The 21,211-nt window shown below is 26.6% G+C and overlaps 2 protein-coding genes across 13 annotated transcripts in view; one reads left to right on the forward strand and one right to left on the reverse strand.

Moving 5' to 3' along the window:
- LOC105831072 (acetylcholinesterase) overlaps window positions 1–21,211 on the reverse strand; it is a 474,599-nt gene that overhangs the window by 29,300 nt on the left and 424,088 nt on the right. The gene's annotated exons all lie outside the window — the stretch shown is intronic.
- Window positions 7,971–13,683, forward strand: LOC118644711. 3 transcript variants are annotated; one of them, XM_036283852.1, is made up of 3 exons: window positions 7,971–11,219; window positions 11,352–11,600; window positions 11,979–13,683. In XM_036283852.1, the coding sequence occupies exons 1-3, from the start codon at window positions 9,158–9,160 to the stop codon at window positions 11,984–11,986; spliced, it is 2,319 nt and encodes a 772-aa protein (XP_036139745.1). In that variant the 5' UTR covers window positions 7,971–9,157; the 3' UTR covers window positions 11,987–13,683. The 3 variants fall into 3 exon arrangements, with proteins under 3 accessions (XP_036139745.1, XP_036139743.1, XP_036139744.1); XM_036283850.1 differs by lacking the exon at window positions 11,979–13,683 and adding an exon at window positions 11,730–11,871 and having other exon boundaries at window positions 11,352–11,615; XM_036283851.1 differs by lacking the exon at window positions 11,352–11,600 and having other exon boundaries at window positions 11,730–13,683.

Here is a 21,211-nt window from a genome sequence, read left to right on the forward strand (position 1 = left end):
TATTTGTGAAATATCTATTTAAATTTAATATGCATAACATATGTGTAAGCAATTTTTAATAAAACTTTCTTTTCATTTAATTTATGTAATACATAATACAAATCGTTAATTTTTTTGATAATTTTTTATTTATTTATTTATTTAAATATATCTTTTTCATGTACTTAAGTATTTAGTTTAATAAATTTTTTGATATTCTTAAACATATGTATATTTTTGATAATAGTAACAATATCAATAATAGTAATAATTACGTAAATTATCAAAGAATTTAATCTAAATTTTTTTGCAGCATTTGAATTTTATATTTTGTTCTTAATAATTTTTAAATTAAAGTTATAAAATACTTGGTAATTTTTTTTAAATATATGGTGATATAAAATGTTTTTTTATCATATGCATTGCATTTATTTTTTTAAAATTTATTTAAATTTAATGTGTAATTTATCTATATATATACAATGTATACAATTTTATATATATATATATATATATAATGATATATTCTTTTACATTATAGTTATGCTATGCATGTAACAAAAGCCTACGCAGTCAGGGAGCATTCTTTGCAGTCTTCGCTTGGTCACAGTTGTACTATGGCTTGGCTCTCATTCAGAACGTTTCTCGCTTTTTGTTAAAGGTTGTGAATATGTATATAATATACATTTTATATAAATTATTAATCGTGAAATTAACGGTCATCATCATTGCAAGGTATGTAAGATTAATTCATTATGTTTTTAACTCTTAGGTCCATTTCTACCAACGTAGATTAACTTTAATTTTGATTTAATTTATTTGTTATCTCATTCTAGTTCCAAAAATTAGAAAAAGATAAAGAATAAGTTAATCCGAGATTAAAGTTAATCTACGTTGGTCGAAATGAACGTTAGAGGACCGATATAACACAATGTGGGTTTTGACATGTACATATTTTTCCTTGCTTGGGCCTTGAGGGGAGCCTCAGAACTCATTTCAGTATGATACGAGAAAGATTTTAGCATCTTGCTATGCATTTATGTCTCTTGTGCTGTTGTTTACTAGCATTCGACGTGGGAAATAAAATATTTGCATGTTTCAAACATTATGCTAACATTAAATGCTTAGTTACATCACTGACTCTTATAAGATCAGTGTCAAATGCTAGCAAAAAACAGCGCAAAGGACGACATAAATGTGTAGCAAGATGCTAACACATTTTTACTAGCAACATAAAAATAATTTGTGTTTATACTGGCTATCTGGGTAGTGAAGTAGAATGTTCTATTTTTTTATGTATTTATACATTTATTTGTGAAATATCTATTTATTTAAATTTAATATGCATAACATATGTGTAAGCAATTTTTAATAAAACTTTCTTTTCATTTAATTTGTGTAATACATAATACAAATCATTATTTTTTTGGATAATTTTTTATTTATTTATTTATTTATTTATTTAAATAAGTCTTTCTCATGCACTTGAGTATCCAGTTTAATTAATTTTTTTATATTCTTAAATATATGTATATTCTTTATAATAGTAATAATATCAATAATAATAATAATTTTGTAATCATCACAGAATCTAATCTAAACTTTTTTGCAACATTTAAATTTCGTAATATTTTGTTTTTAATATTTTTTTAATTAAAGTTATAAACTACTTGTTAAATTTTCTTGAATATGTCTGTGGTGATAAGAAATGTCTATACATTGCGTTTATTTTTTAAATGTTTATTTATTTAAATGTAATTTATGTAATTTATATATATATATATACAATGTATACAATTATATATATTTATATATTGTTTTGAGTATTTTTTTATATTTTAATTTAAATATATGTTTCTGGTGTGTTTAAATATTTACATTAATGTGAACTTTTCAATGTTACTAAATAAAGATTTATAATAATAGTAATAACTTTAACAATAATCATAATGTTGTAAATTATAATAAAATCTAATTTAAACGTTTTCAAAGAATTTGGATTGTTGAATTTTTGCTTTTTCCGAGTATTTTTTAACACCACTGCACAGTGGTCCAGAGACCCCTAAAATGTGGCCAAAAGTCAAGATTTTGTCGGATTTTAATAAAACTTTATATATAGGAATTTTTGAGATCGCTAATAGCAAATATAAGGCGATTTTTGGCGATCGTTTGATACATGTATCAAACTGTACCAGAACCAATAAGATAAAAGTTTACTTATATCCCATTGGTTCTGGTTTGGTATGCTTTGGTACATGTACCAAACAATCGCCAAAAATCACCTATAATGTCAAAATTAAAAAATTAAAAATGGCGGATACAATATGGCGACTAAAATTAATAAAAATTGGTTTGTTTTAATAAATCTGGATATATGGCGGTTTTGGAGGTCGCTAACAACAAATATGATGTCAAAATCTAAAAATTCAAAGTGGCGGATCCAATATGGCGGATCAAAGTTACAAAAAATGGTCTGATTTTTATGAAATTTGGTACCCTTATGTTTTTTGGGTCTCTGAATCCGAATATGACATCAAAATTAAAAAATGGCGGCTGCAATTATAGAAGCTCTAGTGTCAGAATGTACTTACTGATTTATTTTGATCAAATGTGAAATCAAATGTAAAATTTCTTTCTTATTAATTATTTTGAATATATTAATTCTAATGTTAAATTTAGATTCAGATCTAAATAACTTTGAAATAATAATAATAAAGTTCCATCTATTTTTTGTAATTTTGATCTGCTGTATTGGACCCGCCATTTTGAATTTTGTAAATCTGACATCATTCAGATTTAGAAACCCAAAAAACATAAGGGTACTCAGTTTCATAATAATCCAATGAACTTTTTTTTCAACACACTTTTGGCCCAAATAGTAAAATTCTCTTACACAGCCAATGGGTTAATCTGGAATCACAGTCAAATAAGTCACGCGCGGACTCGTGTAAACTTTGAATTGATATATCTTCTTGGAATCAAAAGTGGCAGCAAATCTAAAAGTTTACTAATATACAAGAATGGTATCCGTAGAATTTAAATCTGAAGTGGAGCTTCGGGGAGATTTGAATTGAAATATTGCCATATTTGCGAAAATCGAAAAAAATATAGAACAAAACCTTTTGTTTAAAGTCTTGTGCGTTTTCTAAGTGAATTATAACTTATGACTTAAATTCTACACACTTTTATCTTGAAGAATACGTAGTTAAAATATTGGGGTATGGAAATATATAGCACAAGAAAAATAATTTAACTTAAGTGACTGGTCATAATTTTTATCTAATTTACAGGTTTCAGCGTCTCGTAAAGTCAAAAATAATAATCGCTTTAAAAATTTGTGCATATCTACATTTATTTATTCTGATAATAAAAACGTAGTATTACAAACTGAATGTGATAGGTGACTTTTGGCCACATTTTAGGGGTCTCTGGATCACTGTGCGCTATCGCTATTAAATCATTAATTTTTTTTTGTATTGTAACTTGTTCTAATTTATATTTGTTCAAATCATTGTTTCAAATTTTTTCTTACTTATGTAATTTATTGATTTTATAGCATGTTTTCTCTTGTACAATTTGATGGCAATGGTGAATATTATATTCTACCATCGAAACGAGTCAAAGTCGTTGAAGAAAAGAATTGCATTGTCAAGTATACTGGTGGTGGAATGTACAATGCTCATTTAATAGATTCTTCTGGTGAGTTAAATTTACATGATTTTGAATAATTGTAAAACTTTTTTAAATTTTTGAATACAACAGGCAACAAGAAGTTTGTTAATACTTTTGCTTAACTTAATATTATTATTTGATAATATCACGTGAAATTAATTAATTTGTTTAAAAGTATTTATAAAATTAAATAACTAAAAAATAAAGGCAATAAGAATTGTGCGCAGATGACGTTTGTTTTTTATTATACTTAAAATTTAAAATAATGAACGTTTTGACTGATTCTTCGGGTCATCTTTAATGTGAGACAAATGAAATACAAAATTTACGTAGTTGTTCAAGTGCAAGTTTAAAGTGAAAATGTAGTTTATACTTCACTTGAACTTTAGTAACCGCCCAAAACGCATATATATATCAAACGCACAGTAAATTATATTTTATGAACAAAATTAATATAAATAAATAACATAACTGATCAAAAATATATTAATTAAATAATCAGTCGCAATAAATATGTAATCTATCAAATAATAAAATAAAGAATTTAACAGATCATTTTATGGATAATTCATTACATAATTTAATTACATTTTTTTACTTATTTTTTATTTATTTTCATTTTTTATTTCTTCTCTCAAAACACGTCTATTAAGCTGGCACAGCCACTTTAGCACAATCGAATAAAACTTACACAGAAATTTAGTGCTCTTTAATTGCTAATTTGTTACTTAAGTCTCAATTTTTTTGCTCCAGCCGTTTGGGAGAAAATGGTGGCTGTGTTAACTCAAGATTAAAGTTAGCACAGCCACAGAAAAAAAAATTTTTTTTTTATTTAAAAAACGGTAGTTTTTTATAGAACTAATTTTTTGCTAATTATTTACCCTAATGCCAATTTATTTGTTCTATTTTTAAACTCCAAAAACCACCCCTAAAGTTACTCTCTAGTAAAAAAACATTCTAAAATTAAAATAATAAGATTTTTCGATTAATGACGCTTCTGAGATTTTGTTGCTCACCGTTTATAATAAATTTAATTTTGTTGCTCCAGCCTTAACCCTTAAAAACCACCCCTAGTCACTGTATATTAGCACAATACTTAAAAATGATAAACTAATGAGACGTATCGATGGACAGCGTTTCTTAGAATTTATTTCTTGCAAAATACACCAAATAAAAATTTATTGCTAATTGTTTATTGCAAAATTCCGTGGCTGTGCTAGACTCGACTCAAGAGTAAAGTACCCTCAAAAAATTTGTTACCCAACGGATTTCTTCTCCAAAGTGTTTCTAGATTTTGTTGCTCGCAAAATAGACCAAACAAAAATTTATTGCTAATTGTTTATTGTAAAATTCCGTGGCTGTGCTAGATTCCACTCAAGAGTAAAGTACCCTTAAAAAATTTGTTACTCAGCAGATTTCTTCTCCAAAGTGTTTCTAGATTTTGTTGCTCGCGAAATACACCGAACAAAAATTTATTGCTAATTGTTTATTGTAAAATTCCGTGGCTGTGCTAGATTCTACTCAAGAGTAAAGTACCCTTAAAAAATTTGTTACTCAGCAGATTTCTTCTCCAAAGTGTTTCTAGATTTTGTTGCTCACAAAATACATCGAATAAAAATTAATTGCTAATTGTTTATTGCAAAATTCTATGGCTGTGCTAGATTCGATTGAAGAGTAAAGTACCCTTAAAAAATTTGTTACTCAGCGGATTTCTTCTCCAAAGTGTTTCTAGATTTTGTTGCTCGCGAAATACACCGAACAAAAATTTATTGCTAATTGTTTATTGTAAAATTCCGTGGCTGTGCTAGATTCTACTCAAGAGTAAAGTACCCTTAAAAAATTTGTTACTCAGCAGATTTCTTCTCCAAAGTGTTTCTAGATTTTGTTGCTCACAAAATACATCGAATAAAAATTAATTGCTAATTGTTTATTGCAAAATTCTATGGCTGTGCTAGATTCGATTGAAGAGTAAAGTACCCTTAAAAAATTTGTTACTCAGCGGATTTCTTCTCCAAAGTGTTTCTAGATTTTGTTGCTCGCGAAATACACCAAATAAAAATTTATTGCCAATTGTTTATTGTAAAATTCCGTGGCTGTGCTAGATTCCACTCAAGAGTAAAGTACCCTTAAAAAAACGGATCATCAAAATTAAATACAATTTTTTAACATTTTTGAACAGTAATAACTCAGCCAAAAACCAACGAATCGGGATGAAACAAAGCTCACTTAGCAACTTCTTAACCGGCATATTTTGCAAGCAACAAAATCTAGAAACACTTTGGAGAAGAAATCCGCTGAGTAACAAATTTTTTAAGGGTACTTTACTCTTCAATCGAATCTAGCACAGCCATAGAATTTTGCAATAAACAATTAGCAATAAATTTTTATTAGGTGTATTTCGCGAGCAATAAAATCTAGAAACACTTTGGAGAAGAAATCCGCTGAGTAACAAATTTTTTAAGGGTACTTTACCCTTCAATCGAATCTAGCACAGCCATAGAATTTTGCAATAAACAATTAGCAATAAATTTTTGTTCGGTGTATTTCGCGAGCAACAAAATCTAGAAACACTTTGGAGAAGAAATCCGTTGGGTAACAAATTTTTTGAGGGTACTTTACTCTTGAGTCGAGTCTAGCACAGCCACGGAATTTTGCAATAAACAATTAACAATAAATTTTTATTTGGTGCATTTTGCAAGAAATAAATTCTAAGAAACGCTGTCCATCAATACGTCTCATTAATTTACCATTTTTAAGTATTGTGCTAATGTACAGTGACTAGGGGTGGTTTTTAAGGGTTAAGGCTGGAGCAACAAAATTAAATTTATTATAAACGGTGAGCAACAAAATCTCAGAAGCGTCATTAATTGAAAAATCTTATTATTTTAAATTTTAGAATGTTTTTTTACTAGAGAGTAACTTTAGGGGTGGTTTTTGGAGTTTAAAAATAGAACAAATAAATTGGCATTAAAGTAAATAATTAGCAAAAAATTAGTTCTATAAAAAACTACCGTTTTTTAAACAAAAAAAAAAAAATTTTTTTCTGTGGCTGTGCTAACTTTAATCTTGAGTTAACACAGCCACCATTTTCTCCCAAACGGCTGGAGCAAAAAAATTGAGACTTAAGTAACAAATTAGCAATTAAAGAGCACTAAATTTCTGTGTAAGTTTTATTCGATTGTGCTAAAGTGGCTGTGCCAGCTTAATAGACGTCTCTAAAACTCTTTCTCACTCGCTGTGCCTCTTAATTACTTGCCAAACTCTCTTGCTCTATATTTTCATGTTGTTCAATATTAGTCTCACACATTTTACCATGTTTAATCTCTCTCTTTCTCTCTCTCTCTCTCTCTCTCTCTCTCTCTCTCTCTCTCTCTCTCTCTCTCTCTCTCTCCCCCCCCCCCTCTCTCTCTCTTTATCTTTAAATCAATCTATCTATCTATTTCTTTCCTTTTCTACTTCTTTCTTTCTAAAAGATTTTAAAATTTAAAAGATATTATCATTATGTAATATATTATGAGATATTTTAAAATTTTTAATTAAATTATAAATTATATTATATTTTCATGTTGTTCCAAATTTCTATCTCTTTTTCTATTTATATATCTATTTAACAATATCTCTTTCCTGAGAAGTACGCGAAATGTTAATTTATTTAAAACTCCATATATAAGCGTACATATACAAATAATATTGAATAATGTTATTAAAAGCTTAAATATTACTTGCTATTTTTTCTTATTACTTCTTTTTAACACTCTATCTATCCCTTACGCTTTCTCTTTTGCACTCTCTTACTATTCCTTCTATGTACAAAAATTGTTTCTCCTAATTATGTCATATTTTAATGTGTTCTTCCCTATTTCTCTCTCCCTTTATCTATCTATTTATCTATATATCCATCTATTTATCTTCTTTTTTTTCTACAAAAATTTACAACTAAAAATTTTATAATTAAAAAATTTTAAAGATATATTTAAAAGAGAAATGTATATATAAACATATATTAGAAACGTCACTGTGCAATGTTATTTCTTTATTTTATTACCTGATATTTTTCCTTTATTTTTCTCTTTTAAACTCTCTTTCTCTTTCCATTCCTTTTTTCTGCATAAGTCACTGTTTGTCTTTCTAATTTCTTGTCTTCCGTAATTTCTCTTTCTATCTCTCTTTTTCTATCTCTTTATCTATTTACCTATTTCTTTTTTTTCCTTCTTTTTTTTTCTGAAAGATTAAAAAATTTTAAACATATTGTCATACAATATATTTTATATACTACTTTAAAGTAAAATGTTTAATTAAATTATAAATTATATATTATATTTTAATGTTGTTCCCTATTTCTCTGTCTCTATCTATTTATCTATTTATTTATTTTTTTCTTATAATTACCCTCTCACTTTTTCTCTCTCTCCTTCTCTTTTTTAACTCTTAGTCCATCTTCTTTCTACAAAAGAACGTACATATACAGACATTATTGTGCAACGTTATTTCCTATTTTATTATTACCTGATATTTCTCATAATATCTTTTCTTTTAAACTCTCTTTCTCTCTCCGTTTCTTTTTTCTTCAAAAATTGCTGTTTCTCCTTCTAATTTCTTGTTTTTCGTAATCTTTCTCTCTATCTCTCTATTTCTTGATCTATTTATCCACCTATCTTTTTCCTTTCTTACTTTTTTATTTATACAAATTTGACAGCTGTCAAAATTCAATCGCAATGACAGCTACTCTTTCAACACGAAATAAACGCAACGATAGAACCAATCAGCATCGCGGAAAAGCGACAACAATACACTTCGATAGATTCGAGTATCGATGACATGTTCTTTTTCGAAATGGATTCAATTCAAAATGTTTTTATAAGCGACTGAAGATGACTGAGTGAAGTCGAAACGTTTCGCGATTTCAAATCTAATTTACATTAATGTGTTTAGAATAAAACTACTATTTTCTCGCTACATTTTAATTTACTCGTTTTTTTGACCCTTATTGATATATTGTTTTAATTACGATTGTTTAATTTTTTGTGTTATTTTTATTTTAGTACTGATTTTAATTTAGTACTGATAAGAAAATGTTTTTTTAGATGTTAAGAATAATTTAATTATTCTAAAAACAAAACTGAAAAAAAACGAGATCTTGATTGCAGAAGATAATTCTATTTCACCTCACTTCTCAAATGGGAAAAATAGTCTGCTATCTGATTCTTTAGAGAGTCAGCGGATAAATAAAAGAGGATTTTCTACGCCGATAAATAATAACTTATCAAATATTTCGAATTTAGAAATCTCAAATATTTCTCCAAATAATTCATCCACTGTTTCAATTAATAATGTAATATTAGAAAATAGTACTCCACCTCCTAGTGGATTCACGGATGAATTGGAATTACTCGAACCGAACTGGCCTGATATATATAGTGAAAAAAACCTTCAAGATGTCAATTGTAATGATAAAAATTATAATTCTAAAATTATACATAATAATTCGAGTGAAGTCAATGAAAATATGAGTCAAAATGATAATAATGAAAATAATTCAAGTTATAATAATAACGATGAAAATGATCCAAGTTATAATAATAATAATGATGAAAATGATTTAACTTGTGATAATTATGATGAAAATGATCCAAGTCATATTATATCTAAGTCTTTTGAAGAATGTTCAGTAAAAGAAAAGTCTTCTTCATTGGATAATGGCTGCCCACTTGATATTCGTGAATTAAAAATTCCGGTAACTACTTCTGAAAAAGGAAAGGTAAAAAAACACTTCTGTCCATTTTGTAAAACTTTGCAAACAAAATTTGCAAGACATCTCCAGCTAAAACATAAGAATGAAGAAGAAGTGAAAAAATTTACTTACTTACCAAAAAACAATAAAGAACGAATTAAAATTATTGACACTTTACGTAAAAAGGGGGACTTTTTTCATAATACAAGACCTGAATTAAATTCTGGTATTTTAATAGTACCAAGACGGCGTCAAAAAAAATCAAGAAACTCTGTAGAAGATTATGTGTGTTGCAAAACATGTAAAGGATTTTTTGCAAAAAACACTATTCGTATTCATTTCACAAAATGTAATAAATTTCATAAAAAAGGAGCTCGTAACATTCTTACTTCAGGTCGACGTGTAAGTGGATACATTCACCCTTGTGCTAATAATACATTGCGTCGATGTATCTTTCCAATTCTAAGAAATGATGAAGTTTCAAGATGTATCAGATATGACGAACTTATTATACAGTTTGGTAATAAATTATGTGATAAATACACTCTGAATCATCAACACGATATGATTAGAGCACAACTCCGTTTATTGGGACGCTTTAAACTAGAAATAATGGCACTTGACAATGAAATCTGTGAATTTAAAGATATATTTAAACCACAAAATTTTGATAAAGCTATAGATAGCTTAAGAAAAGTAGCTCATTGGGATTTAAATATTATGTGGTTTCGAACACCAGCTGTTGCTCAAAATCTAACAACTTTAATTAAGAAATGTGCGTATAAGCTCAGATCTGAATGTATCAAGAATCAAGATTATGAGAGGAAAAAGTCCGTCGAAGATTTTTTATTATTATGGGAAGAAGAAGTTCCTACGCTTATCAACAAAAAAGCTCTTGAAGATCAAATAAATCAGAAACGCCAGAAAAAAATAATTCTTCCGTCTAAACAAGATATCAAATTGTTGTATGATTATTTGAAAAATGAGTGTAGTACTTGTCTTAAAATTTTAAATAGTAGATTCAATTTAAATGCATGGATTCTTTTAACTCAATGTACGCTCACTTTTATTCAAATCTTTAATCGTCGTCGAGCTGGCGAGATTGAGCGATTGACATTGATTAATTTTCAGAATAAGGAGGCATTGGATGAAAATGTCGATCAAGAAATTTATAAAAAATTATCCGATTCTACAAAAGAATTTGCTAAGCAATTTGTTCGATTAATACTTCGAGGAAAGTTGGGTAGAACTGTTTCTGTATTGCTTAGTCCATTTGTAGTTCAATGTATTGAGACTATTCTTAAATTTCGAAAACGTGCAGGAGTAAGTTCTGATAACGAGTATATATTCAGTGTACCTCATACTAACAGTTTATCTAAAAAATATCTGAGAGCATGTCCTTTAATGCGTCGGTTTGCTAATGAATGCGGTGCACTTATTCCAAGTACATTACGTGGTACTACGTTAAGAAAGCACATCGCAACATATACTTCAATGTTAAATGTCGAAGAATGTCAAATTGATCGTCTCGCTAATTTTATGGGTCATCATAAGGATATTCATAAAAATATATACAGAATACCGATATCAGTAGCTGAAATGACTGACGTTTCACGATTATTGATGGCAGCCATTGGTGATAATAATAAAGAGGATGATGAAGAATCTGATGAAAACAGTGATAGCAGCGATGAAGAAAACAATCATGTTACTTCAGCAATAATAGAACGTACTAATACTAATATGGATTATACTGATCACACATCTACATTTGACAGTAGAAGCAGTTCGGCTTCTTCATCCTTAAATAATTCTGCAAATCTTAAATGTCGCAATAGTAAGATTAAGAAAAGCTTAGCTATTATTTTAACATTTTATTTTTATTATAGTAAAATACTAAATTTTACCATAATAAAAATACTAATATTTGATCTGTGTTAATATCTATACTATTATTATTTACAATTAGCCTCGCCCTTTGGAAAAACAAAGAGAACTAAATGGACTAATCAAGAAAGGAAGGCTATAATTGCATATTTTGGAAACCTAGAAAAACTATCAAGATTGCCGTCTTTAGAAGAATGCAGAAAAGCCACTCTTAAATACAAAGAGTTGAATGCAAGAACACCCCAGCAAGTTAAAACGTGGATAGATAATCAAAGACGAGCCAAAGATCGTAAACAGGCCTACACTGTTAGAAAAAATTTGTGTATATCACATGTTTGATTTGGATGTGTGTATTTTAACATTTTATTTTTATTATAGTAAAATACTAAATTTTACCATAATAAAAATACTAATATTTGATCTGTGTTAATATCTGTACTATTATTATTTACAATTTCAGCCTCGCCCTTTGGAAAAACAAAGAGAACTAAATGGACTAATCAAGAAAGGAAGGCTATAATTGCATATTTTGGAAACCTAGAAAAACTATCAAGATTGCCGTCTTTAGAAGAATGCAGAAAAGCCACTCTTAAATACAAAGAGTTGAATGCAAGAACACCCCAGCAAGTTAAAACGTGGATAGATAATCAAAGACGAGCCAAAGATCGTAAACAGGCCTACACTGTTAGAAAAAATTTGTGTATATCACATGTTTGATTCGGATGTGTGTATTAATAGTGCTAGTAGAATCAAACACCTATTCATGTGTGAAAAATTTACACACTTACAGATGTCTTTGAAAGGGGGACACACATCACACGCGAAAACGTTCTAACATTACACTGTTACAAGCAATATTCACTCTCTGTCGAGACGGGTACGTCGAATAACTTTTGTCGTGAATTTCTTTTGTCGTGAATTGCTTCTGTCGTATAAAATCGCTTCTGTTGTAGTCGTGTTCTAGTCGTGTCAAACTTGCCGATCTGTACCAATTTGACTGTGATATTAAATATATTACACCACGCTGTTAAACTGCACTTTTGTCGAAAGTGTCTTTTTAAGTCGACCGTTACGTATTTAAATAATCGCCATCCATGAAGCCATATTGAAGAAAATATCGAAATAATAATATTATCGAACCTTTCTTTCAACATTACATTAACGTTTTACAAATCTAAGACCCTATTCTAATAAATAAGAATCTTAAATTAATAGGGTCTTAGATTTGTAAAACGTTAATTGTATTTTGCTCTTACACTACTCATGCTCGAAATGGCACAAATGCTATTAACAGACGAACTGACGATCGACGCCGCGACGATCGATAGACAGGTTATTGTAGGCTATAGAAGCTGAGTGCATGTGTGAACTCATAAAATGTGTTATTCTTATATAGTGTATGACTTTTTTCCACTATTGGTTGTTTGACTAAATTTATACAGTAAATGTGCGCTTTTTACACATTTTTAAAGAAGATTTCACACATGCACTTGAAGCATAAGTGTATGACATAAAAATTAATTTCTCAAACTTAGAGTGAAAATACTGCCACTACAATTTTTCGCACAATAATTTTACATTCCAATAAGGGTTATTTTTCCAGTAATTTTAGCTCAATAAGAGTTAAAATTAATTCTAATAGAGTGAATTTTTAACTTTTATTAGAGTGGAAAATCACTCGAAAAATTGTAGTGGCAGGATTTTTACTCTAAAAAATTTAGAGAGTACATTGAAGTACTCCTTAAAGTATTACGAAAGTATTTTAAATATAGTTAAGTTTCTTAAGTTTCTTAACATTGTGTAAGATATACACAAGCTGCGTACTAATTTTTTGTAATTCTTAAAAATTAATTTGTGAAATTATTATAAAGACTGTTCTATTGTTTGAATATACAACCCATTCATAATTTTTTAGATAAAATGTATGTTTTAACAAGAAAATAATTATATGTTATAAAATTATTTGGAATTTGTTATCAAATCAAAAGAATGTTTTTGTTAGACTTAAGCTAAAGTAACAATTCTACCAGAGTAGATTTTGAAATATCTTTACATTTAATTATGTAAAAATTTATGTTCACAAATGAAATCTATTTTAAGTTTGCAGGCAGTTCATTTTATGTATGATCCAAATATCAATTTTTTTGCAATAATGTAACACAATTACGATGTTATTTTCTAATTTTTTAAAATAAAAAGTATATATATAAATTTTTATATATAATGTAACCTGTTACGTATTAATATATATAATATAAATGTTTTTAAATAAAATAAATAATACATCTGACTTGATTCTATATTTATATAAATTACAATATCTTTTAATAAATGTCCTCTCACTATTTCAGAAATATGCGTAGAAAACCCATTTCACTAAAATTGACGTGTTTTAAATAAACCAATCCAAATAAATACTTAATACTGTAATTATTACCTCTACATTCTCTATTATTTCTTTTTTGCTGTTTTCTATCTTTATTTTCTCTTTGTTTTTTGCAAACTTTTTTTCTATTTTTTTCTCTAATTTCTTTTTATTTAAAAAAATAATCACAAAATACTTAGTCCTTTAAAAAACATTAAAACGATTTATAATTAGCATTTGATATAAGTATAATACTAAATTTTATAGCGTCAAAATAGCATTTTGACATCAATTTATAAGAATTTGAGCTTCAAGGTAAGTGTTCTAAGTTTTATTTTTGTAAAAGTTGGTTCGTATAACCACTAAGAATATTAAAGTAAAAGTAAAATTTTAACTCTTTTAACCGGAATTCTGTTTTCAAACTATGTTTTAAATATTTTGTATATCCTCAAAGTATACGTAGTTTATATATTTTTGTAATCTGTTAAGTTTTAATATAAATGTTTATAAATAAAATAAATAATATATATTTAGCTTGTTTCTATATTTATATGACCAAAATATCCAAAATATCAAATTTTCAAAGCAAATATTACACTTTTCAATTATACAACGTTTTGATATTTTGTTTAAACGGGAGAACTATTTTTTTATATTTCTGATTTATTTGTTTTTCAAAAATTTTTTTATTGAATGTAAGAACTTCATGCTATAAAAATATGTAGAAATATGTAAATTTAGTTAGAAATAATCTTCGAAGTTTTGCTATAATATTCAATATTCTATGTCTAAATTATATTAATTTAGACTTTATTAAATACATTTTTCATGTCCTCAAAGTATACATAAGTTACATACTTTTATACAAAAACTTTTTTAATACCCCATTTTTTTAATTGTAAATTGTGTTAAATAAACTCTAACTTTAGATAATCGCGTTTTTTATTTATAAGGCAATATTTCGAGGGTAAGTGTAGCAGTTTTTATACTCAAAGTTTACTACAAGAACTTGTACATGCAATGTATTTTTTAAGAACAACATGTCCTCAAGTTATATACTGAACATATTAAAGTGAAGTGTCCCGAAATAATACGTTAAATTTTACGTAGTTCATATATCTTAAGCTTACTTTGAGGTCTTTTTATATAACTTATGTATACTTTGAGGACATAAAAAATATATTTAATGTATAATTTAAAGACACAATATTATAGTTAAAATATATCGCAAAAATTATTTTTAACTAGGTTTATATGTTTCTATGTATCTTTTGAAATAGTAAAAAAATATTTACAAGGAGAAAATTTGGTTTGTATAAATATAGAAGCAAATTATATAAATTATATAATTTGCTTCTATATTTATATGAACCGAAATTTCTCTCTATAAATGTTCTTTTACTATTTCAAATTATACGCAAAAACATGTTAACCCAGTTAGAAACAATCTTCGCAGTATATTTTAATTATAATATTTTGTCTTTAAATTATACATTAAATATATTTTTTATGTCCTCAAATTATATGTTGAACATATTAAAGTGTCCCGAAATAATACGTTAAATTTTACGTAGTTCATATATCTTAAGCTTACTTTGAGGTCTTTTTATATAACTTATGTATACTTTGAGGACATAAAAAATATATTTAATGTATAATTTAAAGACACAATATTATAGTTAAAATATATCGCAAAAATTATTTTTAACTAGGTTTATATGTTTCTATGTATCTTTTGAAATAGTGAAAAAATATTTACAAGGAGAAAATTTGGTTTGTATAAATATAGAAGCAAATTATATAAATTGTATAATTTGCTTCTATATTTATATGAACCAAAATTTCTCTCTATAAATGTCCTTTTACTATTTCAAATTATACGCAGAAGCATGTTAACCCAGTTAAAAACAATCTTCGCAGTATATTTTGATTATAATATTTTGTCTTTAAATTATACATTAAATATATTTTTTATGTCCTCAAATTATACGTTGAACATATTAAAGTGTCCCGAAATAATACGTTAAATTTTATGTAGTTCATATATCTTAAGCTTACTTTGAGGTCTTTTTATATAACTTATGTATACTTTGAGGACATAAAAAATATATTTAATGTATAATTTAAAGACACAATATTATAGTTAAAATATATCGCAAAGATTATTTTTAACTAGGTTTATATGTTTCTATGTATCTTTTGAAATAGTGAAAAAATATTTACAAGGAGAAAATTTGGTTTGTATAAATATAGAAGCAAATTATATAAATTATATAATTTGCTTCTATATTTATATGAACCGAAATTTCTCTCTATAAATGTTCTTTTACTATTTCAAATTATACGCAAAAACATGTTAACCCAGTTAGAAACAATCTTCGCAGTATATTTTGATTATAATACTTTGTCTTTAAATTATACATTAAATATATTTTTTATGTCCTCAAATTATATGTTGAACATATTAAAGTGTCCCGAAATAATACGTTAAATTTTACGTAGTTCATATATCTTAAGCTTACTTTGAGGTCTTTTTATATAACTTATGTATACTTTGAGGACATAAAAAATATATTTAATGTATAATTTAAAGACACAATATTATAGTTAAAATATATCGCAAAAATTATTTTTAACTAGGTTTATATGTTTCTATGTATCTTTTGAAATAGTGAAAAAATATTTACAAGGAGAAAATTTGGTTTGTATAAATATAGAAGCAAATTATATAAATTATATAATTTGCTTCTATATTTATATGAACCGAAATTTCTCTCTATAAATGTTCTTTTACTATTTCAAATTATACGCAAAAACATGTTAACCCAGTTAGAAACAATCTTCGCAGTATATTTTGATTATAATATTTTGTCTTTAAATTATACATTAAATATATTTTTTATGTCCTCAAATTATATGTTGAACATATTAAAGTGTCCCGAAATAATACGTTAAATTTTACGTAGTTCATATATCTTAAGCTTACTTTGAGGTCTTTTTATATAACTTATGTATACTTTGAGGACATAAAAAATATATTTAATGTATAATTTAAAGACACAATATTATAATTAAAATATATCGCAAAAATTATTTTTAACTAGGTTTATATGTTTCTATGTATCTTTTGAAATAGTGAAAAAATATTTACAATGAGAAAATTTGATTTGTATAAATATAGAAGCAAATTATATAAATTATATAATTTGCTTCTATATTTATATGAACCAAAATTTCTCTCTATAAATGTTCTTTTACTATTTCAAATTATACGCAAAAACATGTTAACCCAGTTAGAAACAATCTTCGCAGTATATTTTGATTATAATATTTTGTCCTTAAATTATACATTAAATATATTTTTTACGTTCTCAAAATATACATAAGTTATATAAAAGATGACCTCGAAGTAAGCTCGTGATATATGAAGTACGTAAAATTTGAACGTATTATTTGAGGACACTTATTGAGGACTTTTCTAGGTCCAATTTTAATATGTTTAATATATAATTTGAGGACATGTCCTCGAAAAATACAATGCATGCATGAGTCCTCATAGTAAACGTTGAGTATAAAAAATGCTATAACACTCGAAATATTGCCTTATAAATAAAAAACGCAATTGTCCTAAGTTAGGGAGTTTATTTAACACAATTTACAATTGAAAAAATAGGGTGTCCCAAAATATACTTTTGACATATATATATATATATATATATATATATATATGTTACATGTTACATGTTACTTGATGTTTGCTGGATATAATATTAATAATTTTGCGTTATATAAATATTACATTATGGGAGTGTAACATGCATTATGTAACAAGATTAAACAAATAATACATAACAGTTATATAATAAAATATAATACATGTTACAATAAATTAATGCTTCAATGTTATATAACTGTTGAAATATTTGTTTGCTGGATTATACATTTGTGACCCAAACTGCTTTTACAAAATGTTTTTTTGAGGTTAGGAAAAAATGAGCCAATTCAATAATTCTGACCTTAAATTTAGATTCAGCGGCAAAATACATAAAAATAGACCAGTCTGGTCCACCGGATCAACATTAAAAAAAAATTTTTTTTGAAATTAGAAAAAAATTGATCCAATTCAGCAATTATGACATTGGATTTGAATTCAGCAGGTCAAAATACATAAAAATTAACTAGTCTTGTTCGCCGAACCAACATTTAAAAAAAATTTTTTTTGACGTTAAGAAATACGAGCTAACTTTGCATTCTGACCTTGGATTCGGATTCAGCGGGTCGAAATACATAAGGATTGGCTAGTCTGGTCCGCCGGATCGGCGGACCATTTTTTTTGTGTGCCTGTGTAATTATTAGAATTCGTCAGCTAATAACGGAGATAATACGAGTGACCATGTTTACAGTGATCTTAATACCACTTTCTTCTCTATTATTGTACAAACTAAAAAAATATTTACATCGCTCTCCCCATACACACACACAAAAATATATGTGCACACATATATATTCAAACTGATGCACGCACTTATATATTTTGTATAGAATTCTGCGCAGATGATATGTAAAAAATGGAAGATTCGTATTTTCGATATGCTTTATTGTTTGTGAGTCATAGCAAAATTTAGACTGAGCATTAATGAGGTGCTTTAACAATTATGTCATGTGTTCATGAACTATCAACGAACAATTTCACGTGTATGTATCTATAAGAAATGCATGTCGAATGAAGTCTGAAATATTTCAAATTGCATACATTTATTTACATGTAAGTTATATCAATAAGATGTCGACAACCGATTGATAAACAACTGATTACATATATTTTACATTAAAAACCTAGTTAAATATTTTGTCAAAAACAAAGTTTAAATATATGTATATTCAAATATACGAATATATGATACAAATATTAGGGTCATTAAAAATCATATATGATTAAAGTTGACATTTGTATATTACCAACAACGAATTGTGCATTTATAAATATTGCAATATTAAAAATAACGTAAAATACACGTATCATTATTATTATTATCTAAATAACGTAGTAGATATAATATGCTAATAGTAAAGTTTGGACGCTTTATTTAGCATAAGTTCTGTTGCATATTGACATCAGTTACGTCAACATTAATCTTTTATTCTGTCGATAGAGATTGCAGACACGATCATTATATTTTGATGTGTATAATGCGTTATTTTTTCTGTCAATTTGCCGTCTTAACAGATTAATTTTTATAATTAATCTGACAATAAATTAGAATCTTATAAACAATACTGTGAACTCTATATCAATTCTATCATCACTTAGCTTTCTACTGACTTAATAACGAACAAATCTTTTTCTTGCAAATATTTTTATAATAAATTTTATGCTATATCTTTTCCCTCGACAGAATTAATAGTGAAGAATAGCACTTAAAACTTTTAACTTATTTTTCGCAATACAGTTTTTTACAATATACTATTAATTTATACGATTAATATGCCTTTTATTTTCTTTTTTACAAAAACAAGTGCGTTTTATAATACTTTAAAGCTTAATTTCAAAAACTATTTAAAATATGATTAAATGTAAAAACAAAATTTTCTTGCCAAAATTTAACTACATTACATTAATAATGGAAAATAATACAATGCAAATATTGATTAACCATAAAACAATTTGTAAAATATAATAGATATATTTTTATGTGGCAATAACAGTAAATAACGATATCAAACATAAATATACATTGCTGGAAAAATTTTATGCCTATTACTCTTGTCTCATATACTTATTTAGATTTTATTAAAATACTTAAGATTTTCAATACTAACAGTTATACATGCTAAACATAGTTAAAATTAATAATAAAGAAAATAATAAGAAAAAAGATCCAATCACTAAAAAAAAGATTACTGCACAGAGAAAAAATTATAGTAAAAATTATTATGATAAATAGTAAGCGCGGATCAAGAAAAGAATTATGAAAAATTTTTTTGTTGAAAACTATGTTTTTCATCAAATTATCATAGTATTTACACTTATTACATAATTCTCTGAAATTTCTTCTTATGGTCTGTACTAGGGATGGGCGATCTTGTCAAACAGATCGATTTTTTAAATTGATTTAGATCGGAGACTTGAAAATCGATTCGCCAAAAAATCGACTTTCAAAGATTTGATCTGTCAGAAATCGATCTTTTTATCTAATTTAACAAAATATTAAATATTATTTGAATTTGAGATAACGAGATAATTTTTTATAATGACAGCAAAATTTTGTATAAATAAAAAACTAATAACTATTGTTAGTTAATATATATGTTTATATCTTATGTTTTATAAATATTTATTTGTACATATATAGTACATATATATATATATATATACATATACATATATATTGCATTATAGTATTGCCATTACATATATTTTATATCCATCATTGCAATTTTTTTATCATAAACTGTATCATAAACGAAAGACTTAGGGTGCTATCCCAAGCTTGCAACCAATTGCAAGCTTTCCGTTCCGATTTTCAATCATGGGGCTCCCCATGGAGTGATTTTTGACGGAATTGGAAGGCTATGGAAAATCGGAAAACGGAACCTGAACCTGAACTTACATGATTTTGCGTAACACAATTGATAAGGTGAGGGTTATAATATTACAACGTACTGTAATAAATATTGTTGTCGCATTATAATTTATAATTACATATGATTACTATTCCCTTCTTTTGGTCAAAGTATAAATACCTATGTTATGTTAGGTTATAAAGTTAGCCATAGCCTTCCAATTCCGTCAAAAATCATTCCATGGGGAACCCCAGTGTTGGAAATCGGAACGAAAAGCTTGCAATTGGTTGATCCCCTCCATTCCGCCTTTCCGATTCCGTTTTCCGAGGCCCATAGTACAGCACCCTAATGCTTCTATGCATTATTTTAACCTAATTTAACATTCAGTGAACAGGATCGATTTCGGATTTCAAGAATCGATTCACTGGATTGATCGAAGCTGTGAGATCGGTCAAAAGAGATCGATATTCGGATACAAAGAAATCGATTTTTCAAAATATCGATTCAAGATTGCTCATCCTTAGTCTGTACCTACTATCATGCATAGTAACATTTACTATAAAATTTTCTTCGTGTATGTAAAATGTAATTCCTTTATAAATTTATAATAATAATTAAAAACATATCTCTCTATGTTTTTTCAAAAAATATATTTACATTATATTACAAAAACAACTATGCGATATATTGCGCAATTTTTACGTTTATTATTATATTCTCTAAAGTATTTCATACGTAATAAGTTATATTAAATAATGTTAATGTAATGATATTTTTATAAAAAGTATTTCAGAAATTTTATAAACAAAATGTGCAGAGAGAGAGAGAGAGAGAGAGAGAGAGAGAATATATTGAGTAGCTTATAACACAAATTTCAAAGCAAGACATTTTCAAAAGATACTTGCCTCAAATGACATTTTTTTCACTCAAGATATTTGTAAGAGAGATATTGCTTTCAGATCAAAACAGAGAAATTTAATTCATTCATTTACACAAACGCTCGCGCACAATAC

Source organism: Monomorium pharaonis, chromosome 3, assembly GCF_013373865.1.
Source record: "Monomorium pharaonis isolate MP-MQ-018 chromosome 3, ASM1337386v2, whole genome shotgun sequence".
NCBI lineage: Eukaryota > Metazoa > Arthropoda > Insecta > Hymenoptera > Formicidae > Monomorium > Monomorium pharaonis.